The following is a 25,006-nucleotide window of genomic DNA, read 5'->3' as shown; positions in this document are numbered from 1 at the left end:
CGATGACATCTTCCGGCAAATTTCGCTGGAGACAATCCCGTCAAGCTCTAGCCCTCAACCACCACAGCATGACTACGCCTAGCTACGTATCGTGTTCAGTGAGCTATTTTAACTGAACTCTTGTATTTATAGTATAAAACAAATGGTATTGTTGACAATAATGAATGATGCAAACTCTCTATTTATTTCCGCCTCACCGACCAAGCATCATACACAAGTACAAGGGGACTTCCCCATCTACCCCATCATTTATAGAAACACCAGATTCATTTTCGCGAGCGAACATCCTCTATTCCTCATCCTCGTCCTCCTCGGCCTTTTGGATGTACTGGTGGCGGATATCTTTCCATTGGCGCTAGAAAAGGTTCAGGTCAGCTCGGTAATATAGTGAGGAGGCAAAAATATCGAAAGATTGGAACATACGCCTCGGTTCATGGTGTCCCAGATCTTGTTGGAGGCGGTATCAAAGGCACTGTAGTTTGAGCATATTGTCAGTATCTATACACAATCCCTCACTGTATCTTCCGACTAGAATGGTCGGAAGCGGAAACGTGGAAACGCGATGCAACGTACACCTCAAAGGCGAAGGCGCCGGCGAAGATGCTGGTCAAGTAGACAGCATTTCGTTGGAAGAGAGTCCTATTCAGTCAAAGACATTGTATTAGTACGGTCGTGAGCGTGGTGTGTAGTGATTGCGGTGAGTTCGACGGGGTGACTTGCTGGTAGATAGCTTGTGCGATCTGCGACGAATTGAGAGATGTGTTAGCCATTAATGCAGTCAATTGAACGATACGAACGGTGTTCTTACTCCGGCCATGGTTTCAGACGTGCAAGTAACTGCCAAAGGCGACCGTAGTGAGTGAGAGGTGGTTGATGGATGCGGACAAGATAACCTTGCGAGGTTTGAAGATGAGGTTCCGTTAGTCAAACGACCCGAGAAGTTCCGGCTCGCTTATTGGCCGATGGGTAGCTCATCAGTCACCAGGCAATCTAATACTTAATTATTTTACAGAAACCCCGTACACAAGAAGATAAAACCTGGAGAGTCTTCACTGACTCTTTGGAAGACTACATTGACATACGCTGTCTACGCCTGAAAGATCCCAACGCCAATCCCCTCGTCCAAACAGTCATACGACATCCCCGCATCTCAACCTACAAATACAAAACGACCTCAAAATGCCAGCGTCAGAACCAGTCACCTCCTCCGGCATCGTCGTCGATGCAACAACCGGTCAACGCCACGTCCCCTCCTCCATGCGCGCCGACGGCACAAAACGCAAAGAAATCCGCATTCGCCCCGGCTACCAGCCACCCGAAGACGTGCAAAAGTACAAAAACCGCTCCGCAGAAGCCTGGAAAAATCGTGGAAGTGGCGGGGKTCCTGGCGCCGAAGCTGTAGCCTCAAACAACGCACAGCAAGCTGGGAGTGCGGCTAGTAATAAAAACGCCAAACGTCGCGAAGCGAAGAAGAAGGCCAAGGCTGAGGAAGACGCTGCAAACGAAGGGAACACTACCACCAGCACCGAGACAAAAGATGCGCTTAATGCTGAACATGAGACTGCCGTCGATCCAGAAGCTGAAAAGGAGAAGAAAGCGCGCAACCTCAAGAAAAAGTTGAGGCAGGCTCGTGAACTTTCGGAAAAGAAGGAGAAGGGCGAGTCGTTACTGCCAGAGCAGTTTGCGAAGGTTATCAAAATCAATGAGTTGATTCGCGAGCTTGATGCGTTGGGATTCGATGCGGAGGGTGAGAAGAAGAAGCCCGATGTGTGATTGCGTCGTATAGGATAATCTATATTTTCGACTCGAACCAAGATGTGGAATAAGTCTAAGAAGTTATTCTGAAGGATACATACACCATTTCGGCTGAAGATTGATATGGCTATCACCAGATATCTGGCCTCGTGACGCCAATTTTGCAATTATTGTCGCCATCACATACTATGCTGATTATTTGGCAAAAGCGAAATACCATTACTGATATTCATTCAGAATGGGTCAACATCCACCACCATGAGATGGAAGGATTAGTATGGCTTCGGAAGTGGCAGACGGCAAGAGAGGTGTCTGAGCCTTGAGCAGATTTGCGGATGGCAGAAAGGCATCATTCTACTTAGGACTGGTAGTTTAGCAAATGAATGAGCTCCTAAAGTCTTTACATTTTGATGCCTAAACATATCCGAGAAATAGTCACATTGACATTTCAATGATCTATAGTACATTTTGATTTATTTCCTCTGGACTTTGTGCGCTTGCTGTATCAAATACCGCTTCGCCGAAGTCGGGATACCGCCTACTTGCTCGTCCATAAGATCACCAGGCATACCCGTTGCCAAATCTTTGACGCCCTCGAGCGAATCTACGCCCCAGGTAGCTGCCAGATAACCCTGAACGACACAATCATTGACACCCACGCCATGCACACCGTACCAGTTTCCGGCAAGCGTGAGACGCTTATCAAAGTCCTTTCGAATCGCGTCAGAGAGTCCACCCATTCTCACTAGATGATTTACGGTATACTGCGGGATAGCGTCACGCTGAAGTCTGGCTCTCGTCACCGCGGGAGTAGCATCAATGCCGAGATGTCGCTTCAGCAACGACCGAGCCATGAGCGTCGCCTTTTCAGGGCTAGGCAAATCAGATTCAGCCCATCCATCCCACCAGTGACCGCCCATCATGACAGTCAGTTTTGTGCCGACAGCTGTATCCTGGTGTTCACTTGTTTCGGAGCTGAATATCACGCCCAATCCTCGCTCTGGGTTTTGCTCAAAGGGGACATTGCGAGGGATGAGATACCCGAAACCTCGGTAAGGAACGAGGTTTGGTTCGTTGTAGAATAAATTGACGACCATTACGTTCACTGCGTAGTTTTGCGCTTTAAGTCGTGATATGGATTCAATGGGTTTTGAGGTATCGTTTTGAGAGCCCGCTTCAATCATTTTCGCCATTTCGGACGGTGGTGCTGTGGAGATGACTCTGTTGAATGTTTGAGATGTCGTCTTCTTGTCATCTTTCAACGATATCTGCGTAGAACATCAGCAATTTTTCCTAAGCAATGCAATGATTGGCGTCGTGATACCGTAATATCATGATTCTCCTCCCGTTTGATATCGTTGATACGAGCATTAGTCACGACTTGGATCTTGTCAGAGTATTTCTGAAATCCCCTCTCAAATCCACACGCTATCTCCGCAAGACCATCTTTGATCGTAAACACGCTCGCGGGCCTTATTAATGTACGAAGACGATCAAAGTGGCTCAGTGGCCGTTGTCCCACTACCGAGCACAGTGCCAGTAGATAATCAGCCGGTATAAACGATTTCTTTGTCTGCAATCCATCCAAGATGCCGATTAGAAGTGACTCGTTCTGGACCTCAATCAGCCGTGGCACTCCGAGAATGCTATCGGCACTGAGTTTATAGATGTCGCCAGCGTAAATTCCATGAAACATGGCCGATAAGAAGTTATCTGCGAATTTGGGACCGAACCGGCGTGAGAAAAAGTCTCCGATTGATTCATCCTTTCTTAAATCTGAGCGAACTTCCACGGCAGGCTCTTTCAAAATACTCATTACAGTCCCCTTGAATATAGGTTCGGTGAACAAAGTCTTGAGCGCATCTAATATCGTACTCAGCAATCCCGTGTCGGGCTTGGGACCGGGCATTCGAACTAAATGGTCGGGATAGTAGATATATCGGTTGCGTGCGGCGGGTGACCTTTGGCCGATGAGGACTATTTGATCGGCTAATTCCAAGCTGAAAAGCTGCGTAACGTTAGTGTTTGAAATTCAGACAATACGCACCCAGAATATATATCTCACCAGATCTAACATTGGCAATGCAGCAGGTTGACTCGCCCGTATCGTCCTGGGTCCATGCTCAAATACCACATGTTTCCCATCACCAACCTCAACCCTCTCGGACTGGAGCCAACCTCCAAGCTGAGGCGACTTTTCGTAGAGCGTGACTTTCTGACATTTCGGATCTTGGACTAATCTCCACGCAGCTGTAAGTCCCGTAAGACCGCCACCAATTACTGCGACATTGTATGGTTTGGTCTCATGGCGAACCCGGTGGAGGAATCGGCGGGKCGCTGTCGATGTGGAAAGCTTGGGACTCGGTCGAATCGCATGAGAGAGACGGGATCTTCGCATTGCTGCCGCTGGAGCTATGCACGCATTTGCATATGAAGGGGGAGATTGAATTGCCCGTATGGCAGTTCTTGGGAAGCGATCGATCAAGGTGTTGCATCACTTGATCGACGGCGGAGTAGTGGACCCGGAGCTTATTGCACGTTATTGCCGAGTCTCCTCTTTGTCTGACGACGACCCTTGAAACTTTTACAGACAAATAATTGATTGTATTGGATATTCAGAATTGAAAGTATTTATACTCTGGCGTCTATTCTCAGAAACATACAAAGTCTTCACGTACCATGAAGGTACTCGAACCTAGGGAGATTCATAGCCTTTCCATAAGAAATTTCGACCAGCAATAGCCAGAAATGCCGTCTAATTCTCAAGTATCCTAAACTAATGAATGTACAATAAACTCGTCAACGCCACTTGCCCAATTGACCCTGCCCATGCATGGTTTATAATGAGTAGAATACATATCCTTCAACTTTTCTCCCATCAGCCAGAATATTTGAATGTTCAAGTGATGACTTGCTCCGCTTGAGCTGCATCAGGTTTGATGAGCTCCTCCTCGCCGCCCTCCTCTTCGACAAATTTTCTTTCACTGACATGAGGCTTTTCCTGACCGGCAACCCATACTTTATCCGGGAAGCTAGCCTTCTGACCCTCGGTATGCTTGTATGGACAACTCCGATTCATGCAAGGATTGAATTTGCATGCTGTGGTAAGGTGGGTGAATTTACATCCTTCAGTAGTGCAGTCGGCGCCATTCCGGCAGAGAGGCATGCTGGGATGTTTGAAATGACAATGAGGGTTGGTGCAGTGAGGAAAGAAGCGGCAAATTTCTTCTGCCTGGTGAGAAGCCTTGACAGCAGGTGATGGATGACGTCCGGTACATTTCTTATTTTTGCATGCTGCGCCGAACGGGCAAGGGTCGGAGACGTCAACGGGAGCACCCTCGGGGGCTGCTGAAGATTGATGGGCAAAGGGGCAATCTTTCCTTGTGCAGCGGAGGTTAAATCGGCAAACACTGTCGGTATTCGCTTGACCGTCGGCTGTCGTCTGGTCTTCTGTCATATCCATGTCACCATCTTCGCCTTGCTTAGCAGCAACGCCGTTCTGGGAGGCTCGGGACTTAAAGTCACCACCTTGTCGCTGGTTTGGACGCTCAACTCGATCGAACAACGACCGACCGTGTTGTTGCTGTTGGTTTTGCTGGTTCTGAAAATTTGGATTGACCGCCGGCGACATAAATCCAGGCATAAACTGCGACATCATCCTAGCCTGCTCTTCGAGAAGAGCCATAAGTTGCATTTGGTTTTCAGGTGTCATCTGCATCATATTTCCGGCTCCCTGTCCCTGCATGTGCTGCCCGAATCCTGTTCTGCCTCTGCCGCCCCGGCCAGCTCCGAACTGGCCTCGTTGATTCTTCTGGAAATCTCGTCCATGTGTGTTGATTCGACCGCTATTATTCTGACCGCGCACACGATGAAGCATAGCATCAGGTCCACGCTCCAATGACTTATTTATCTGATTCAGGATTCGACCTCTGCCCCGGTTATTGTTGTCTCGCATCGCCCGAGGACCAGTGGGTCTATCAAGAAACGTCAGTACATCAAGTCGTCAGGATCAAAGAAACTTGCAAACTTACATATTATCACTCGGGCCTGAGGCTTCATCCATAGTAGCATCCTGTTGATCTTGGGCTCCAAAATCGTTCTGGCTGTTGCTTGTCGGTAATGCCTGTGCAGATGTCACTCCGTTGATATTATTGTTAAGCACCTCTAGTTGCTCGAATAACCACCGCGAAAAGTCGATAGCCTGTGTATCGCCCTCTCCAAGGTTCAGTAGATCGTTCGAAAGCTCCTCCGCGATCTGCTCTTGGGTTTTTCCGTTGACCAACATCAGAATAACGTATTCCGTCAACGCTGAATCCTCTCCACTATCTGCACTCCATCCCAGCTCTACCATTTTTGGTTGTACGACATTAGCCAAGGCCTCCGCCAGCGGAGTTCCTGGTGCCACTGTTACTGGCATTTTGCGGTTCTGTCGCAGGTCTGCGTGTGATCTCTCGAAGGTAGTGGTGGACTAGGACAGGGTGGCTGGAGCGATTTTCAAACCGACTGTCGTAGCGCACGTAATTTTAGGTAATGAGAAATATCCAAAAGGTTTGTTCCGGGTTGATTTTAAGCAATGCTGCGGGTGTTGTGAGCTTGGAAGGAGAGAAAAGATATGATGCGATATCGAAAAAGGAACGCCACCAATAGACGCGCTAGGCTCCATCTGCTCTTTGTGAGATCTGATTGGCTGATTTGGTCCGCTAAAATTGCAGTGTAGGATCACGTGACAGTCTATCACGTGATCAATTTATCATGCACGTTCTTTTTGGTAAAGCTACATGCAGCTTCACGAAAACACATAATCACCCAGAAAACGACTCCAAGCTACAGAGACCCAACAAACGTTCAGTCTGGACCATTTGGATGCCTGGATGGTGGCAGCGGAGGCTTATCAGCGGTCCGAGGTTGCGGGGGATTTCCTTCACGTGCAATCCACTCAGCAATTTGGAGTGCAGGCCTCTGACTGGCCACCCGCCATTACATACCTCGCAAGTCGCTCGCGCTCGTATTTCTGGGACCACAGATTATAGATCATACTCTCTGTGGCTGTCTGGTTCGTCATTGTGCGTGCGAGCCCCAAAATAATGGCGATCAAATGTCGGGGGTCGGTTCACGCAGGCTCGTGCCTTTGGAAGCGCCATGTTTGTACCACTACATGTACGGAGTCGAGACATGCTCAAGGAAAGTGCTACTTCGGAAAATAGGCACATTATAAGGACGGTCATTACCGCAAAAGATATTCTATTCCATTTGGCTTTGTTGCTTTGCTCGAAGATTTTATTGAGGTGGAACGTCACATTTGGTTCGGCTCTCGGCAGTTGACTTATAGCGCTTGCTAGAGTATAGCCAATTTAGATCATTTGCGGGGAAGACCCTCCAACTGCTCTGTCACTCCTTATTTCTGCTGCTAGAGAAGTTTCAGAGGCGGTTGAATAGGCAGATCAATAATATCCTTGGACATTATTTAAGGCGAGGACCCTGCCTCGTTCATCCACCTGCTCGGTTATCGACCAATATCTATCTGTATTCCGGACTCGATACATGGTCAGGAATTGCAGACATTATGATTGAAGAACTTCTGTCTAATATCTCACCCTCAAGGGCAGCCTTGGGGTTGGGCCTGGGTCTGGTCGTCCTCTTTTGGGTGATGAAACTCCGTGTTGCACGTCAGATCCATTTGCTAGGAGGAAAGTCACCTGAGATTCCAACTCATCTTCCTGTTGGTAAGTTTTCAAGACCGTTTTATCTGAAGAAAATCTACTAAGGCGATCGTACAGCCGCCGACTTCATCTTTGCTTCGACACAAGCAGCCAAAAAGAACCAAGACCTTGCATTCTGGAAACAGAGCATGGTCCAAGCCCAGAAATCCAATAAGCTAGACTTTCTACCCTTTACAGCAGAGATTAATCAACTAGTCTCAAACCGCCTCATCTTCACTATTGAGCCAGAAAATATCAAGGCCATCTTGACCGGTCAATTTCACGACTTTGGCAAGGGAGAAACCTTCCATCGGGAGTGGAAAGAGTTTCTAGGTGATAGTATATTTGCTACTGACGGGGAACTGTGGTCTTCGTCCCGCCATCTTCTTAGACCCATGTTCAACAAGGATCGTATCGTCGACACTCAGATCTTTGAGACTCATGTCCAGAAACTCATCCATCTCTTTGGCGGTAGCGGGAATGCGAATGGCAGTAAGATAGTCGATGTTGGAGGTCTATACTTCCGGTTTACTTTGGATGCGGCTACGGATTATCTTCTGGGAAAGGGAACCGACAGTCTTGAAAACCCTGAGACGAGGTTTGCAGAGGCTTTCCGTTATGTGCAATCACGCCAGGCAATTTATTTCAGAATGGGGTAAGCCTTTTTCAGTTTTGAAAAATCAGCCAATATCCATGAATATGATTTTATATACTAACAAGATGCAGACCACTCAGCCCACTCCTCTCGCGAAAGAAATTCCGTCAAGAACTACAAGTCATGGAAGACTTCATGCAGCCGTACATCCAAACAGTTCTCTCTCTCAGTGCCGAAGAACTAGAAAAGAACCTCTCCAAGCGAGAGACCTTTCTCGACGCCCTCGCAAGATTCACCCGCGACCCTCGTGTCCTCCGTGATCAAATCGTCGCCGTGCTCCTTGCAGGCCGCGACACAACCGCCGGCACCTTGTCCTTCTGTACATTTGAATTATCTCGCCACCCGGAAGTCGTCGCAAAACTGCGCCAGGAAATCGCAGAACGCGTCGGCGTCGGCGCAGACGCCAGAATCCCTACATATGGAGACCTTAAGGACATGAAATATCTCAACGCAGTCATCAACGAGACCCTCCGTTTCTATCCCGTTGTCCCTTTCAACGTTCGCTACAGTCTAAACGATACAACTCTCCCCCGCGGCGGCGGTCCAGACGGCCAATCCCCTGTCGGTGTCCGCGCAGATACCCGTATCGTCTACTCAACACTTCTGATGCAGCGCGAAGAAAGTTTCTACGATCAAAGCAAGGCCGATAAGTACTACGACCCGGGTCAATGGATCCCCGAACGCTGGACATCGGGCTGGCAACCGAAGCCCTGGCAATTCATCCCGTTCAACGGCGGCCCTCGAATCTGTATCGGACAGCAATTCGCCATGTTGGAAATGTTGTATACAATTACACGGGTTTTGCAGGTTTATGAGAAGATTGTTGCTGTCCCGGTGTCGGGCCATGATAAGGTTGAGGATCCTGTGCTGCGTTTTGAGGTTACATTGTCCCCAGGGACGGAGATGAATACTGTTTTTTTGAGGGAAGGAGAAGGTCGGCCTTAAACATTAGGTCTTTCAAATGAATGACTTGTTACAATTGGTCGTTTTAATTACAAGAAATTTATAGTTCTGTTGATGTATTGCAATGAAAGTTTTACAAAAGTATACCTCTTTCTGATTCCTCTAGTTACATGTAGTATATATAAAATGACATTAATCATGAGTAGAGTACACAATATACAGCAGATATCTAATCTGTGGCGGACATCATATCTTACAACCCCTATCTAGTCTCTTCAGCCTCCTCCTCATCTAGCCTTTCTACTAGCTCCCTCGCTCTAAGCCCCTCATCATTCTCCCTCGCCCTCGCAGAAGACACATTCCGCATTGTGCTCGCCACAATATGCTCCCTGAGCCACGGCGGCACAACGGCTTTGATCTTGACTGCGCCTGAGCTCGCAGATCCAACGGCAGCCGGATCTGCATCCCATGCAACCTGGAATTCTTGCGAAGGGTTGTACTGACTGCTTTCGCCTGAAAGCGAGATGTCGGTCATCATCTCGAGACGGCAAAGCGCAAGGCCGACATTTCCTACGCCGCTGATGAATTTACCTGCGCTGCGACCTTTGCGAGTGCCGACTCGAGATATATTCGCCCCGGTGGGAGGCTGGAGTATGTCCGTGCTGGTGTCATAGCTGAGCGCTGACGAGGCGGTGGTATCCTCATCAACCCCAAACAACTGTACCGGCAACATACGCTTCCGCACAACACCAGTATGATGAGTTCGAATAGTAAGTTCCTGTCCCACATAACACCCCTTTCTAAAGTCAATGGCCTGCGTAACATCCATATTACACTCCATCGGCAGCGAAGACTCGCGGATGATCTCTTGTTGTCCCTCAGCAACACCATGCAGAATCCGTCGCAACTTGTACGTCTCTAATCCAACTTCAGAACCTTGTACTCTCATTTCCTCAGATAAATGAACCTGTAAATCCTCCGCGCCAGGTGTAATATATCTCGTCCCAAACCCCGGTGCCCTCGTATCAATGCATCCCACCACCATTAGCGATTGATCCGAAACTTGCGACGGGAAATCAGATTCAAGGTTATAAGCTGCCCATCGAGGCTTCTCTGTAGACTCATTCCATGCCGCCCAGACCGATTGTTCCCCATCTTCCAAAGCGCGAAGAGTCAATTTTGCGCGCAATTTGTGCTTTTTGAGGTGTTTCATAAGATTTGTGACTTCGGATTTGTCGACTTCGATTAACCATGCTGCTTCGTCTGTAGAATCGTTGTTGTTGCTGCTGAGACTGCCATTGGTGATGGGGTAGATGAAGACGTCGTGTAGCACTCGACCTTGCGAGTTGAGGAATGCGCTGTAACTTCCTGTTCGTCGCGGGGCGCGAACGGGTTCTTTGCCCATGAGCATGTTTTGAGTAACCATTCCTTGGAGGAAGGATGTGCTATCAGTCCCGCTGATGGCAATCAGAGAGCGGTTTGTGAGGCGCGCATATCCCGACGCTGGTGGAATTTGTGGTCGTTCGGATTTGTCATTTTGTTGTTGTTGGCGTAGTCTGGAACTTGTTGAGAATTGCACTTTACTGCTGCTACTGCGATATGCGCATTTTGTGCAGATAAGGCCTTTCGAAGCGCGGGAGGCCATTTCGTATGAAATCAATGAAATTCCAAGGTTTTATTGTCGATTAGATATCTCGGCTGCATGACGACGTCAATATATTTACCGGGCGGAACTGCGCGGCAGAATATCTACTTCGCTGTGAGAGCATTTTCGATCTACTTGATATCCTGCATTTGAAGCCAGATTATATAGAGAATTTTTTCATATGTGCCAATTCATATCAATATTTAATAGTATTTGAATAGATATAAGATTGAAGTATCTTAGACGCCTAGAAGTATCATCATCACAAAGCTATCTCTTCCCTTCAGCTACATTTTGAAGGAATCCCAATAAAAATGCTTTGTTGTCCGGTGATTTCAAACGCTGCGCAGCTCCGGAAGTTCGAGATCCATGATCTGATGCGCTATCAATGCTGGATATGGCGCCAGCCGGAGCAATCGCTTCAACACCCGAAAGTGAAGGAGAAGGTGTGACATCGTTGAAAGGACTGTTTGCAACAGGATGTTCCATAGCGGCAGCCAAAAGAGATGCTTTTGTAGATGGAGACTTTCCAAATAGAGAGAGCAATGTCTCTTTCTGCGCCGCAGTCTGACTAGGACGTCGGTCATAGTTCGGCTGCATGATCTTATTCTCAGGAGCCACTACGGGTTTGGGTCTTACTGGAATGTCACTCAACTCCTGAGGCAGCTCATTGGCTGGTGACTTCCGAGTAGGTAGGATTGAGTTAAGATCCAATTTCTCAGACCGGCGCAAAATTTGCGGTTGAAAACTCCTGGGTATTTCGGCGCTCTTGACTCTACCATCAGGTGAAAGTGACACTGAAGCTGAAGTTTGTGCCGATGGTGTGGATACATCCCTCCTCGCGGATGAGGGTCGTGACAAAATTTTGACCGGAGATGCTGAAGGTGGGGGTTGGTGTTTTCTGTGAGCACGAGTAGTACGCTTCGATGTAGGGGTCTTGTCAAAGTCTGGCGTTCGTAGAGGCCCAGAAACAGTGGCTGATGTAAGAGCATCTGCCTGATTGCCCACCACGTTTATTCTGCTTGGTAACTCAGTGGTCTTACTGAGCGACGCCGGGCGCTGAAGTATTTGTTTCGGAGCTGATTGCACAGGCTGCGCAGCAAGCTCTACAGCGGGCGTTGCCCGAGTACCGACTGCAGGACTTTTCAGCAAGGCTAAAAGCTGATCTTGAGGAGCCGGCGGTTTTTGTGCTGGAGCTGATGACCCGACCGCGGATACGCCTCCTGCCTGGGATTGAGCGGAAGGATTTCCTTTGAAGACGTTCAACAAAGCCAATGAATGACTTGTCAATTTTGGAGGAGGCAATTTACTTGCGGGTGGTACAACCTGTCCTTGGGTTTGAGCTGTACCCGATTGTTGAGCGAAGAGGGGATCGCCAGTTCTTTGGTAAGGAGCTAAGGTAGATTGAGGCGGCGCATTGAAAGTCTGATCGCGCTGCGGGTGAGACAGATTCTCCATAGGAGGCCGTTGGGCTTGTGACGGAGGATGAACGGCGGTCGGTTGAGAAGGATTGGCAAGTGAAGAGAGGAGTCGGTTGAAATGTCGCTGATCTTGAACCTGAGTTGGGGGGTTGACTGGATTCGGAATTTCTGGCATAGCATGGTGCCCAGCTGGGTTCAATACTTGATCCAAAAGTGGCGGCATTTGGTGAGAAACCGCTGGTGGTTGAGTGATCTGCTGAGACGGATTAGAGGCGGGKATAGGAGTTCCATTTGCTCCACTACGTAACAACGAAAGCAAGGCATTGGACTTGGATGAGTCGGTAGCTTGCGTGGCGATAAACGGCGGTGTGATTGGGGCGCCGATATTGAGAAGACGCTTTAGATGAGACGAGACATCTTGCGTAGGAGTGACCTCGGGAAGATCACTATGGATAGCAGGTTGGATATGAGCTTGTAGTGGGGTGAACCCATTATGAGCCGATACAAATCCTTCATCCATCGATGTTTCGCCCTCGGTATACGCCGTAGACATCAGCACATTGTTCTTAGCATCGATCTTCCGCTGCTGAGAAATCCACTTCTTCAAAGGGTTGAGAAACGGAGCGACCATATAAAATTTGTTCGCATTGACCGCATCGTGTTGCGCCTGCTTGCTCTTCTTAACAGTAGGCAGGTCAGTCAAGTTGACCCATTCAATTCTACTGATCTCCTTCCTGGTCTGAGGCGCAAAGGCAGTATCCATAGGCACACCCCGAAAGACATAGAGCTTCATATGCTGCTCACGCATGGTGATTTGGATGTGTTTCATGTGCTTCTCGTCTTTGACAAGACCGGCAGCCTTCAAGTCATAACCTGTCTCTTCAAGAACCTCTCGTACGGCACAGTCGAGATCCTTCTCCTCCTTGTTAATCTTTCCGCGGGGAAAGCTCCAATTAGCGTTCTTCTTCCAACCCTTGACCAGCACAACCTTATCCATAGCGTCGTTCAACAAGATAGCTCCACGGACGGGAACGCGCGTTTTGTAAGCGAGAAACTCCGAAAAAGCAGCTGCATGATGGTATTCGGACCATTCCGACATGAGCGGGCAGTGCTGGAATATACGCATCGCAAACGCCTTGAGAGATAGCGAGGGCAAGGCCGGGTCGAGGGGCCTGACGAAATCTTCGTAAAACCATTGTGCTTCTTCGACCTGGAAGCATATACGCTCCACTGATTCGAGCTCTTCTCGGGGTAAATTTATGATAAAGCGGACACACAGGTCATCTAGCCCTATTGCATTGACCAAAACTGTGGTTAGCTCATTGTCATAATCACATGTTGATGTCAGCTTAACGGAGGAACGTACAATCTTCGAGATGTAATTTTGTTTCTGTCATGGTGTCTATTGTACATGTGCATTTCAGCGCACAGATAAAAAAGCGCAATAAGCTCTTAGTGATGATGAAAGATCATAGGCTAGCCAGACTGCTTCCACCACTACCAGTGGCAAGACAGTGTGCAGGGATCAGATTTGCTGAAGTGCCTGGCTCAAGCAGAGAGGGATAGTGTAACGAGAGATCTCTCCGTAGTAATTAGATAATAGGTAATTGAAAAGAAGGGTGAGGAAAGGAGTGTACACACGGAAGAATAACAGGTGGTTGGTGGATCGACAGATGATGTTGAGGGCGGCCGCAAACAAAGGTTCCCGTTGGTAGGTACGTGCACCGCCACATCCATGACATCCTGCCCGGCCAGGTTAGGCACTAAGTCACCACATATCCACTGCGCCACACATGCACCTGTCGGAGTGTGGCTGGKGCGTCCAAGCGGGRGATGACGTACCGCCGGCGCTTGGATAACAATCAAAGCAACCACCGCGAATCAAGCGTCTCGCTGAAGTGGCAGTTGAAACTGGATTTCTATTTTTTCCCCGACATCCCCTTTGATCTTCTCTGACAGTTTCACATTGCTTGCTATATAAGCGTTAAAGCATTTTGTGTCTCTTAAAACATTTTTCATTTATTTTCTCAAATACTTATCGAGAAAGAGCAATATACATACGAAGAACGAAAGTCTCTGTGACTCAAGCTAGCACCCGAAACAGATATGGCTGCTCAACTGGCTTCATTAGTGGGCAGGCGGGKTCTCAAGGAGAACGTGAACAATGCATTTGGACAGGAGGTGTGTATACTTGATCTATCGGTAATCCCTTGACGGTATGAGCTAACCCTACAGGATCCCTACTTTGAACAAGTCCCTGCTTCTCGACTGGGTCGAACGTTTGGAAAGAAGACACGAAAGCAACGCAAGGCCATTCCCCCTGGATTGTCCACCAACGACGCTAAGATTCTGAACCGCGTTAAACGTCGTGCATACCGTCTGGATTACAGCCTCTTCAATCTATGCGGAATTCGGTTCGGTTGGGGTGCGGTTATCGGCTTGATTCCTCTGTGAGTATGACTCACTGGATGACCGTGAGATTGTGACTAACGAATGAAAGTGCCGGCGATGGTCTCGACGCTGCGCTGGCAATGATGGTGGTCAGAGACTGCGACAAAGTCGACGGAGGACTCCCTAGCTCCCTACGAACACGCATGCTGATGAACGTCGTGCTTGATTTCTTCATCGGTCTCGTTCCCTTCATCGGTGATATTGCGGATGCCATTTACAAGTGCAATACTCGAAACGCTATCCTGCTGGAAAAACATCTGCGAGACAAGACGAACAAGATTGATAAAGCCCGTGCAAAGAAAGGACATCCCACAGGAAAAGCACAGCGACCCATTGATCTCAGCCTGCCGGAGGAATTTGATAGATATGAGGAAGGAACGCTGCCAGAACCGCCGAGCTACACGGAAGCTCCCTTGTCAGAACCGACTCCTACGCAGCACGGCGTTGAAGCGCGTGGCCCAACTGAACCACAGCCCGCCCATAATCCTGGATCATCCCGTCGCGATGCTAGCTGGTTCAGCGGACGGAAGCAGAAGCGGAGTGATCTTGAAAGCGGCAGTGGACGCTACTGATAATCTGTGTGTGACACAGCCTGTTTTGTGAAGCGAGTTTGGTACGATATGTAGAGGATACCTTAATGAATATAATCTCCTTTGTGATTTTCAAGTGCTTGACGAATGCTGTAAGACATCGGCCCCTGATCGTAAACACGCATAACATAACGATGCAGTCGAGTCAACCGGAGCAGCACAGAGTGAACATTTAACGGCTTCGGTATTTGGCGCAGGGCGAAGCTTATTGGCAGTACGAACCACATTAGCCATAACGCCGGGGTATTTCTCCCCTTGTGTTTTGACGTATAGATTCATCAGATTGTCGATAGATAGGTTACGATTCGCTTCGTTTTCTTGTACCTGCAGGTCGGGTATCATGATACTGGCCAACTCTGGTATCTGCTTGACGTAGATCTCCAATTCGAATTTGTAGAGTTCTCGCAGTGGAAAACTGAAGTCCAACCCCCATGGCGACACACCGTCACAGACTTGCCAGGTGAGAGAAGCCCCACGACCCTTGGCAACATTTGCGAGCGTTTTTGCGGCCAAGCGACTATCCGAGTCACCCCAAAGAATGCCACGACAATCATTATTCTTAGCGAATGCAACAATGAGGCGGACAAGTAGGAGGTTATCAATATCATCCCGTGCTGTGGTTGTAGACCTGGATGCCCGAAACGCATCGAGCCGCTCCTTATCAGAGCTGAAGCCTTCATCGACGAATCCAAAGTCACGAAGGGAGTCTTTGATGGTAACGTCGTACTCAAAAATGCTATGTAGAGGAATCATGGTGTATGTATGGTTCGGAAAGCTCTCTTTTGCGGCTTCGAAGTTGGCCTCTATGTCGGTATAGCCAGGATGGACGGTTGTCGGATCGACCACAAGCACATGCAACTCGAATCCTGCAGTGGCCAGCGATCGGGCAAGTTGAAACTTCTGCAATCTATCCACCATGTGCAAAAGGCTTGACGACGATATTCCGAGCGAGAGGGGCAAAAGCACTTTCGGCGGCGTAGCGTTCTTTTGAGGACGGTAAGAAGACATGACTGTTGCCACCTTACGGCCAGCATAATCAATAAAGCAATCTCTACGGAAAGATATTCCAGTCAGTTTCGACGAGTCTGCTCAAAACTAGACTTCAAGTCTACCTACCGGCAAAGCGGGCGATGACGGATCGTCGCGAGAGCCTCGACCTCTTGACAAGACACGCAAATCTGCGAAACCTCTTTTGCGGGCATGGTGTTCGACACTGTTTGTGAACAAACTTGCACAATAGTTTGTGGAGGAGTAAAGTTGTAGATGGAAAGCGAAAAAAATTATGGGCGACTGACTGCGGGCGTCCCGTTGATTGGCTGGTCTTGCCTGAGGCACCACGCGGCCTGCCGGAGTTGGAGATGCCACGATCCTTTAAGCATAGCTCGACTTAGCCATCAACAAAACATCAGAGAGTGGTCAATCCTGAAACCCCACGCAATTGACATAACTTACGGATGCAGGGCATTGAAGTCTAAAGCTTAATCTATCAGTTTCACCTACATTGGCTCCCTCTCAAGGGAACATCGCCCACTAACATGAAGGGCTGGCTCCAGACCCTTGTACTCGCTGCTTCGTTAGCAGGCCGAGTAGTCGCAAATGAATTTACTATAGTCAGTATTCGGCTTTCCCAACATTCACGCTTTTCACATAACACAAACTGATCATTCCTCTCGAGTAGCAACAAGATGATGCTCACCGACAACGATGCTCAGGCATGTACAGCCGGAAAGCCTGGGGCGGCGATATCGATCCCTTTATCCTCACGAAATTCGTCAAAGCCGAAGACGACACAGCCGACCAAGACGCCCTCGTCAGCTTAGTGATCTTTGAATGGGGTGACGAGGCACTGATAGGACGCCTGGTTCCGGGAACTGATGTATGGACAATAATACCCAGTTGCTCCAGGTAGAGCTAACAGGAGGGACAGGAGCTAGCTACAATCTGTGACCAGGCCAAAGTGGACGCCGAATTGTGTACATCCGAAGAGATAGGTTCCTTTATTCTCGCGACAAACGCTACGGAAGCTTCGAAATCACCCATCCTGTCCAAAGCCATCAATTTGAAGGATCCTGCAGCTATAAACTACCCAGTGAAGAAGACCGGCTTTTACTGCGTCAGTACATATGCATTTTCCGGACACGACTACCAAGGTGTAGTGGAGTTTCGGAATGCCTATGGCGAACTCCCAGCTGCTCAAATCGCTAAGCTGCCATTCTATGGAGGTCTTACCATTGTATATGCTGTTTTTGGAGTGTTAGTCCTCTTTCTATTAGACTTTTACCATGATCTGCTGACATTATCTCTCAAAGTTTCTGGGCCTTTCTTTACGTCCAAAACCGACACGACATCCGTATGTTTACATCCTGCCAATATCAGAATTGGACTAACCGTTTAATAGTTCCCGTCCAGAACTATATCACAGCTATTCTCATCTTCCTTGTCGTTGAGGAAGCAATGACCTGGGGTTTCTACGGTACGTTCATTTACAGCCACTCTATCTGGCGTCAACTAATATACGGAAGACTACCAAAACAGTCATGGCTCGAACGCATTTGCCAAGGKCTTGATGATCATTGTAGCTATCCTCAATGCCGGTCGAAACGCCTTTTCATTCTTCTTGCTCCTCATTGTCTGCATGGGCTATGGAGTTGTCAAACCATCATTGGGAAGAACAATGATTTGGGTCCGAGTACTTGCCATCACGCACTTTGTCTTTAGTATGATTTATGGCATTGCAAGTCTCACTATTACCCCCGACAGCGCTGGTCCTTTAGTGCTTTTGGTCATTCTTCCACTCGCAGCGACTTTAACAGCGTTCTACGTCTGGACACTCAACTCGCTGAACATGACTATGAAGGATTTGGTCGATCGAAAGCAGAAGACAAAAGCGATGATGTACAAGAAGCTCTGGTGGTCAATCCTCGGAAGCATTATTGTAATCTTCGCGTTCTTCTTTATCAACTCATTTGCCTTTGCTGGCCGTAACGCGGCCAATTTCGTTCCAGACCACTGGAAGACGAGATGGTTCGTCTTGGACGGATGGCTGAATCTCGTTTATCTTTTTGACATCGCCTTCATCTCCTACTTGTGGCGCCCGACTGCCAACAACAGGAGATTTGCAATGAGTGATGAGGTAAGAAATAAGTACCCTTCTCTCTTTCTTAAAAATGTATCATCCTTACTAATTATCTCTTAGCTCGCCCAAGATGACGATGGCTTTGAAATCCGTTCTCTCGCCAACTCCCTTGACGAAGAAGGCGCAATCCCACTCACGGATGAGTATGACCGTTACTCTCCAGAGAGAGAATTATCACCTGTGCCACCAAAACCCGTTCAGCCTGCTCCTCAACAACGCGAGTCTCTTGATGGCGAGACCATATTTGCAGTCGGTGAAGAAGATGGCGACAAGTTCAGTGACGACGACGAAGATGATGATTTTCGCAAATCTTCCGAGGAAACGAGAAAATTAACAGGAGGGTCACACTCTTGAAGATGAGCAGAGCATATTTACAAAGTACATGGCTTCTCTGTGTCGTCAAGCCATACTGTTTAGAATGGACCCATAAGCTCTTTGGCCGCTTGCTTTTTCTGGTAGTCGCTGTATTTTTATCGCCAAGGGGCTTTCATGCCTATGCCCCATGTCTTTTTAACGTCTCCAAATACCAGATACATGTCGTCTTCTGCCTCTGGTATGCCTTTTGCTTTTGACCTCTTGTAGAAGTCGGTTCATGTTGCATATTTTTATTGGTTTCTGAGCGGTTTTTCAGAAATTTGACGTCTTGCTACTATTCTCTCTATTACTCTGGCGTTTCGTGTGGATGGGAACTCATTTGAGATATAAATTATTTAATCTGACGATCAATAATTCTGGGTTTCGATCCAACTTCTGTCACTTTGTTCGTGAAAACCGGCGACACACGTTTGTAGATAATCTAATCAAGCCCAGGCATATTGATTTGACATCGAATGTGCCAATCTGACATATACAGTTAGGTACTTATTTAGGGCTAGGCAGCCCTCGGAACTAACGTAACTGGACATTTGGAGGCTCTCCAGGTCAAATGCAAGATCGGTGAGACTCTGAGGATGCTTCTTTACACAATTTTTACATTGGGAAATTCCATGAAAAAAAGTTTGCTAATGATATAAAAATTGTTTGAAGACGATAATAATGAAGAAAATTTTGTTTACTCTAATGCTTCAATAGAATCTACTAACAGACTCGATGACATGAAGATATGTAACAGCATTTGCGCCACACCAATGACAAATTCGTTAACAATTTTGGAACACTGCAGCCCATGATCAACTAGTGAGTGCCATTCGTAAGGCTGTTGGAGACTAGAACAAGTCACAAGTCAGCTTTGATACAAACAAAGTCGAAGCATATATATATCGTCACTTACCCTGAACAGGCCCAGTTCCCCGAGCAACTCTAGGCGCAAACGTCAACTTTCCAAGCACAGCAAAAGACGACGCACCGCTAGCAGCAGGAATATTGTTTGCAAGATTACTCTTTGTAGCAAAAGCCAGAGTAGCGAATTTAATGGCTTCTTTGTATGCGGCAGGAAGGCCGAACTCGTCGCTGACACAGGTCTTGAGTCCATGTGCTTCCATACGCTCGGTCAAAAATCGCATGAGCGTATTATTTCTGGTGCCACCGCCACTGGCGACGACCTTTGTGACTTTGGTTCGTGGAAGGATGAAATCGACGAGCGCTCGCTCAATTGAGGTTGCAGTGAACATTGAAAAGGTGGCGAGGAGGTCTTCGGTAGAGGAGGAGGCATAGCGTTTGAGGATGTCGTCGGCGTACTTGGATCCGAAATCGAGTCTCCATGCTGAACGGGGTGGTTTGCGGAGGAAGAATTCGTGTTTTTGCATCTCCTCGAGCAAGGGCTGGATAACGGTACCTTTGGCGGCCATTTCGCCGTCCTTGTCGTATGTGCGGCCTGTGCGTACTTTGATGACATGGTCTAGCATGACGTTACCTGGGCCGGTGTCGAATGCCATCATCTTGCTGCGATCGATATCGGCTAATTGGAGATTTGCAATCCCGCCGATATTGAGTGTCACCGTTGGACCGTCGTTGCGGAAGGAGACAAAATCGAGATACTGCATGAGAGGGGCTCCAGAGCCGCAAAGTGCATGGTCAACGGGACGGAATTGTGTAACGGTAGTGATATTGGTGAGAGCAGCGACAACTCCTGATTCAACTATGAAATAGCCACATGGATAACCACCTTTTAGCCAAAGGTCGACCAGGCTCTTGCTACCGCTAGCAGCGTATTCGGCAATCTTTTGACGCTCGGGAGGCTCTTGGTAGACAGTTTGACCGTCGTACCCTAGTACATCAACCTCTTCGGGCTTGATACCAGCTTTGGCGAGCAGGGCATTCGTAGCTTCGGCATAAACGGCACCGGCGGCGTAGTTGACGCGTGTCATTTCAAATATAGTGAGCTCGTTCTCAAATGCCTTCATGATCAGCGGTTGCAGCTCCTCGGGCCAGTCTACTGTGAGGGCATCAATGAACTTGGGGCGGCTGGGATGGCCATCTTCAGCAATATCGATGGAACAGAGAACAGCGTCCACGCCGTCAAATGACGAACCGCTGTTGAGACCGACAATGTAAGGCATTTTGAAGTTCGGAATGACTTGAAGCTCACTTCCCTGGGAATTGTGAATCAAAATTAGTCTCAGGAAATGGGAAACATAAAAATATATTTTCGAAATTGGACCTATATCACAGCTCAATTCCCCTCACCAGCTTCCCCTCATCTAACCAAGAGAAGAAAAACTCAAAGAAGGAACTAGTCGTCCATCGCGACCAGGAAAGACGCCTAGTGAATGATCCCATGTCTGCTATACTGGAGGCCCTTGACATCTAGATGTTGCGTCGGGGAGCCTCCGGTTGGTCAACTTCATCCACATTCCCCACACCTTCCAGAAGTGCGTCGGGGAACGCTCCGTCGGAGGCCTCCGACCCCATACTTTTCAAGATTTCTCGACCCACCCAAAATTAGGGCAAGAATTTCTCTCCAGATTTTGCCTCTTCCGGGGTCTGAGTGCGACTTCTCGGTCCAAGATCCCTGTCTCATGATGTTTCCGCTACGTTACCGTTCAGTGTCTCGGCTTCTCCTACCTACATACGCATACATACTTTCTACTTGAGCACTGGCATGGCAGGCTATCTTGCAACCCGGTACCTAGCGAACCCCGTTTTTTCCAAGAACATTCCCCGGGATTCACAATAGAGGTTTCTCTATCCGGGGGCTCTATATATAGAGGCACTAGTTGCCATTATGCATCTGTTCGTTTCAAGAAATATTGGTGAAGACATCATTAACCTCTCGAGTTCCATCTCTTCCACTCTTCCTCTACCTTTGCAAGAGACGATTTCTCTTCGTTCCAATTGAAATCGCCACCATGAAGCTCAACTTCAAAGACAATCGATGGGCCATCTTTTGCTGTGCCATCTCGGCCATCGGATCCCTCTGCTATGGCTATGACCAGACCTACTACACCGGTATCCAGGGCATGAGCACCTTCAAAAAAGCCTACGGCCACTATGATGCCTCATCCGATGCCTACGCTCTCACCACCTCCTTCACTTCCCTTACTACATCCATCATCTACGTGGGCGAGCTTCTCGGCGCCCTAATCGCTGCCCCTATCAACGACCGTTGGGGCCGCAAGGCTGTCTTCTTCGTGGCATCTCTCTGTATCATTGGCGGCGGTATTGCCCAAGTAGCAGACAATGGCATCGAAGGCGTCATTGTTCTTGGCCGTATCTTGGTCGGCATGGGAATCGGAAACTTCACTGTTACCTGTTTACTCTACATTGGCGAAATTGCGCCACGTCAAGTGCGCGGTCCGGCGCTCATGATGTTCCAGTTCTTGCAATCTTGCTCTCAGCTCGTTGCTTCTGGGATAACGCAGGGTACCGATAGTATCAAGACCTCTAGTGCTTCGTACCGAATCCCTATGGGTCTGCTTGTCCTCCTGCCTCTCTTGATGCTGGTTGGTCTGCTTGTCATTCCTGAGAGTCCAACCTGGTACATGAACAAAGGCCGCGTTGCCGATGCCGAAAAGGCCCTTCGACAGATCAACCGCAGCAACAAGACTTACGACCCCTCGAACGATATTGCTGCTTTGGAAGAAGCCGTTCAACAACAGCGAGAACACGAGACGCATGCTGATGGTTCGTCCTGGAAGTCATTGCTCACTGATCCCGTTGAACGCCGCAAACTGTTTTACTCCTGTGGCTCCATGTGTGCTCAGCAGATCAACGGCATTGTCTTTTTCTACTCCTACGGTGTCATTTTTGCCCAGTCCCTCGGTCTCGCTCAAGCATTCACCGTTTCACTCATCACCAACATCCTCCAAGTCGTCGCTGTCGGCGTCTCAGTCATCCTCGGCAACAAGGTACCCCGTCGCAAAAACCTGTTGATTACCACCAGCATGATGTTCTTCGCCTACATCATCATCGGCAGCATCGCAACCCACAAAATTACCACAGGCCCCGCCATCGCCATCGTGGTTATTAGTTACATCGTCATCGTCGCTTTCAACTTCGGCCTGGGTCCGTTGGCATATACCTGGGCCAGCGAGTCTGCCGTAGGACCAAATAGGAACAAGATCATGTCCTGCTCTATCGTCGTCTTCTTCCTTGCCACATGGATAATTTCCTTCACTGCGCCTTATCTCTACTACGATGCCAATTTGGGCGCTATGCTAGGTTTTGTCTATGCTGGTACGACGATCATTTCGTTAGTATACATCTACTTTTGTGTCGGAGAGACTACCGGCCGCTCGGTTCTTGAGGTTGAGATGCTTTTCCAGGAGAGGGTTCCAGTTCGCCAGTGGAAGGATCATGTATTTTCCTTTCAGGAACAGGGGCTTGCGCAGCATGAGAAGGTGAAGAGTGATGAGAGGGAGGACAAAGAGCATGTTGAAGAATCTACCTAGGTAGATTGATCGAAATCTATGATTCAAGCAGTTGGTCACGACATACGAAGATTTCAGAAATGGTTGGGAGGTGTGTGAAACGGTTTAGGAGTCAGATTAGCGTTGTAGGAATCAATGAGTATGTGTATGAGACATTCTTCGTGTATTGTGGACCGTATGAATTATGCCAATAAGTTAACACGAAGCTCCTGTCAAAGGCGTAGAATTCTGAAAATTCTGACGGATATTCACAAGCATCTCGAAAGTATTGGCATAGCTCATCGAATCTGATGTCACTCTAGACAGGGTTCGCTCGGCTATGTCAAGAATTTCGTCGATCTTTGCAATGTCCCGAAATGCCAACGAGAAAGCAGAGGCAGTCTGCACGGATACAAGTACTGCATAAGAGCCCACCAGGAGCTGTATGTCACACCAAGTCAGTCCAAAGTAGGTGGATCTGCCCCTTAGCACCTCATGGTCGATTGAACGAGGGGAAGAAGGAGTCCTTTCAGGACGTAGTTGTTGCAGGTATTGCGCTAATGTTAGGATGATCACTTTTGAACATTCAATGCAGTCACGGCAGTAAGCGAATACCCAAGGGTCGAGTTGGCGGTCCGCAGCAAATACTGATCCCGGTGAGGTGGTGGACGAGTTTTCCAGATCTTGATAGAGAACAAAGTATAGAACGGGCCGAGTGAGAATAGATACGCAGGCTAGATATCGAAGGGATAGTTCTTTCTAGAGTAAAGAAATAAGCTCAGCAAGTGATCAAATGATGAGCAGGACAGAAATATTCCAACTCACAGTCCGCATAGAGATCTGGGGCATAAGCATCTCGAAGCTTCGTGCATCTCGAACGAATTGAAGATGTAAAGGTAGAGCTCGATACCAATTTTCAATATCGAGCAATACTTCCGTTATCACTGGGCTAACTTCTTGTGGCTGACAATAAGCCTGGCCAGTAATGAACATGTCATCTAGAATTCGATTGAGACAGGACCGAAGCCATATATTTGCTGTAAAATAATCATAGTCGGAAAGTTCGCTATCTCCGGTCATAGCTATCGGAGGTGTACTGGTCTCACTTGGCAGCGACCGTGGAAGTCGATGTGATGGCGTACCATCTACCTCCGACAAGATATCACTACCGATTGTTAGTGAATGGTCGTGTCTAAACTGAAGGCAGGTTTATCACCTTTGTAAAAGATAGAATATCTTTTCGTAAATGGGCACATCGCTCTCTGGCAATCTGCATAACTCTGTTAGCATCGATTAATGTTTGATTTGTGTCCAACCCACCTTGAATCACTGTGACCCAACAAACGGTTGATGGCTGGATCGACAATTTGAAGTATCCCAAGAGCGCGGAATGGACTTGCATAAATATACAAGAAAATATGCGCTATTACTAGCAAGAAAGGCACGACAACTGGATCAGGTGCCATATGAACCTGCCAGAGGCGTTGTAAAACAGCCATGAAACAAGAATGCGATAGATCACGAGCTCCCGCATCATCCATCCGGACCCATCGTAATGCAATCGTGTATATCAAGATTTCTTCGAGAGAAAGATCACTAAGCTGAAGACCAGTAACATTGTGGTGAATACTAATGGCCAGATTGTCCATACACGAGGCTCTACGGTCTGTCGAGAAGAATGGACTGATCTTTAGGATCGTAAAGAAGCTGATAGGTAGACGAGATATAATTCCCGGCCAACCATGCAGGCAGTCACTTGCAACGGACAGAGGTATTTGCGCATGAGAAGCATCAACGGGGAGAGTCTCCAAAAATTGTGTAGCATCGTCCTCGACATACTTCAAATATCGAAGAACATCGACATTCGGGATGGTCAAGTGAACCCGCAAACGAGACCAGTACTGGAGAACCTTGTGGCCGGCACCATGGTGGAACTCGGGGATTCTATAAAGTTTTGAGGATAG

At 48.2% G+C, this 25,006-nt stretch overlaps 12 protein-coding genes across 12 annotated transcripts; 5 read left to right on the top strand and 7 right to left on the bottom strand.

Annotated features, from left to right (window-relative positions):
• Positions 1-289: 289 nt before the first annotated feature.
• BHQ10_004056 (uncharacterized protein) lies at positions 290-770 on the bottom strand (the record flags this gene model as incomplete). Its single annotated transcript, XM_040876381.1, has 4 exons — positions 290-355; positions 424-472; positions 574-639; positions 709-770. The coding sequence occupies 4 exons, from the start codon at positions 768-770 to the stop codon at positions 290-292; spliced, it is 243 nt and encodes an 80-aa protein (XP_040732560.1).
• A 409-nt stretch (positions 771-1,179) lies between these two features.
• On the top strand, positions 1,180-1,773 carry BHQ10_004055 (uncharacterized protein; the record flags this gene model as incomplete). The annotated part of the gene is made up of 1 exon (XM_040876380.1): positions 1,180-1,773. One exon carries the CDS (start codon positions 1,180-1,182, stop codon positions 1,771-1,773), a length of 594 nt encoding a protein of 197 aa, XP_040732559.1.
• Positions 1,774-2,228: 455 nt separating this feature from the next.
• On the bottom strand, positions 2,229-4,153 carry BHQ10_004054 (uncharacterized protein; the record flags this gene model as incomplete). The annotated part of the gene is made up of 3 exons (XM_040876379.1): positions 2,229-3,023; positions 3,080-3,763; positions 3,821-4,153. 3 exons carry the CDS (start codon positions 4,151-4,153, stop codon positions 2,229-2,231), a joined length of 1,812 nt encoding a protein of 603 aa, XP_040732558.1.
• A 501-nt stretch (positions 4,154-4,654) lies between these two features.
• On the bottom strand, positions 4,655-6,172 carry BHQ10_004053 (uncharacterized protein; the record flags this gene model as incomplete). Its single annotated transcript, XM_040876378.1, has 2 exons — positions 4,655-5,729; positions 5,787-6,172. The coding sequence occupies 2 exons, from the start codon at positions 6,170-6,172 to the stop codon at positions 4,655-4,657; spliced, it is 1,461 nt and encodes a 486-aa protein (XP_040732557.1).
• A 1,146-nt stretch (positions 6,173-7,318) lies between these two features.
• Positions 7,319-9,054, top strand: BHQ10_004052 (uncharacterized protein; the record flags this gene model as incomplete). The annotated part of the gene is made up of 3 exons (XM_040876377.1): positions 7,319-7,478; positions 7,533-8,109; positions 8,181-9,054. 3 exons carry the CDS (start codon positions 7,319-7,321, stop codon positions 9,052-9,054), a joined length of 1,611 nt encoding a protein of 536 aa, XP_040732556.1.
• A 220-nt stretch (positions 9,055-9,274) lies between these two features.
• Positions 9,275-10,657, bottom strand: BHQ10_004051 (uncharacterized protein; the record flags this gene model as incomplete). Its single annotated transcript, XM_040876376.1, has 1 exon — positions 9,275-10,657. The coding sequence occupies one exon, from the start codon at positions 10,655-10,657 to the stop codon at positions 9,275-9,277; it is 1,383 nt and encodes a 460-aa protein (XP_040732555.1).
• A 270-nt stretch (positions 10,658-10,927) lies between these two features.
• Positions 10,928-13,475, bottom strand: BHQ10_004050 (uncharacterized protein; the record flags this gene model as incomplete). The annotated part of the gene is made up of 2 exons (XM_040876375.1): positions 10,928-13,386; positions 13,445-13,475. The coding sequence occupies 2 exons, from the start codon at positions 13,473-13,475 to the stop codon at positions 10,928-10,930; spliced, it is 2,490 nt and encodes an 829-aa protein (XP_040732554.1).
• A 709-nt stretch (positions 13,476-14,184) lies between these two features.
• BHQ10_004049 (uncharacterized protein) lies at positions 14,185-15,101 on the top strand (the record flags this gene model as incomplete). The annotated part of the gene is made up of 3 exons (XM_040876373.1): positions 14,185-14,259; positions 14,314-14,528; positions 14,579-15,101. 3 exons carry the CDS (start codon positions 14,185-14,187, stop codon positions 15,099-15,101), a joined length of 813 nt encoding a protein of 270 aa, XP_040732553.1.
• A 90-nt stretch (positions 15,102-15,191) lies between these two features.
• Positions 15,192-16,321, bottom strand: BHQ10_004048 (uncharacterized protein; the record flags this gene model as incomplete). The annotated part of the gene is made up of 2 exons (XM_040876372.1): positions 15,192-16,170; positions 16,236-16,321. 2 exons carry the CDS (start codon positions 16,319-16,321, stop codon positions 15,192-15,194), a joined length of 1,065 nt encoding a protein of 354 aa, XP_040732552.1.
• A 512-nt stretch (positions 16,322-16,833) lies between these two features.
• Positions 16,834-18,609, top strand: BHQ10_004047 (uncharacterized protein; the record flags this gene model as incomplete). The annotated part of the gene is made up of 6 exons (XM_040876371.1): positions 16,834-16,995; positions 17,071-17,372; positions 17,429-17,469; positions 17,518-17,592; positions 17,642-18,252; positions 18,316-18,609. 6 exons carry the CDS (start codon positions 16,834-16,836, stop codon positions 18,607-18,609), a joined length of 1,485 nt encoding a protein of 494 aa, XP_040732551.1.
• A 908-nt stretch (positions 18,610-19,517) lies between these two features.
• Positions 19,518-20,753, bottom strand: BHQ10_004046 (uncharacterized protein; the record flags this gene model as incomplete). The annotated part of the gene is made up of 1 exon (XM_040876370.1): positions 19,518-20,753. One exon carries the CDS (start codon positions 20,751-20,753, stop codon positions 19,518-19,520), a length of 1,236 nt encoding a protein of 411 aa, XP_040732550.1.
• A 789-nt stretch (positions 20,754-21,542) lies between these two features.
• BHQ10_004045 (uncharacterized protein) lies at positions 21,543-23,084 on the top strand (the record flags this gene model as incomplete). Its single annotated transcript, XM_040876369.1, has 1 exon — positions 21,543-23,084. One exon carries the CDS (start codon positions 21,543-21,545, stop codon positions 23,082-23,084), a length of 1,542 nt encoding a protein of 513 aa, XP_040732549.1.
• Positions 23,085-25,006: the final 1,922 nt, after the last annotated feature.

Source organism: Talaromyces amestolkiae, assembly GCF_001896365.1.
Source record: "Talaromyces amestolkiae strain CIB chromosome Unknown scaffold6.1, whole genome shotgun sequence".
Lineage (NCBI taxonomy): Eukaryota > Fungi > Ascomycota > Eurotiomycetes > Eurotiales > Trichocomaceae > Talaromyces > Talaromyces amestolkiae.
This window is presented reverse-complemented; position numbering and strand designations above follow the sequence as displayed.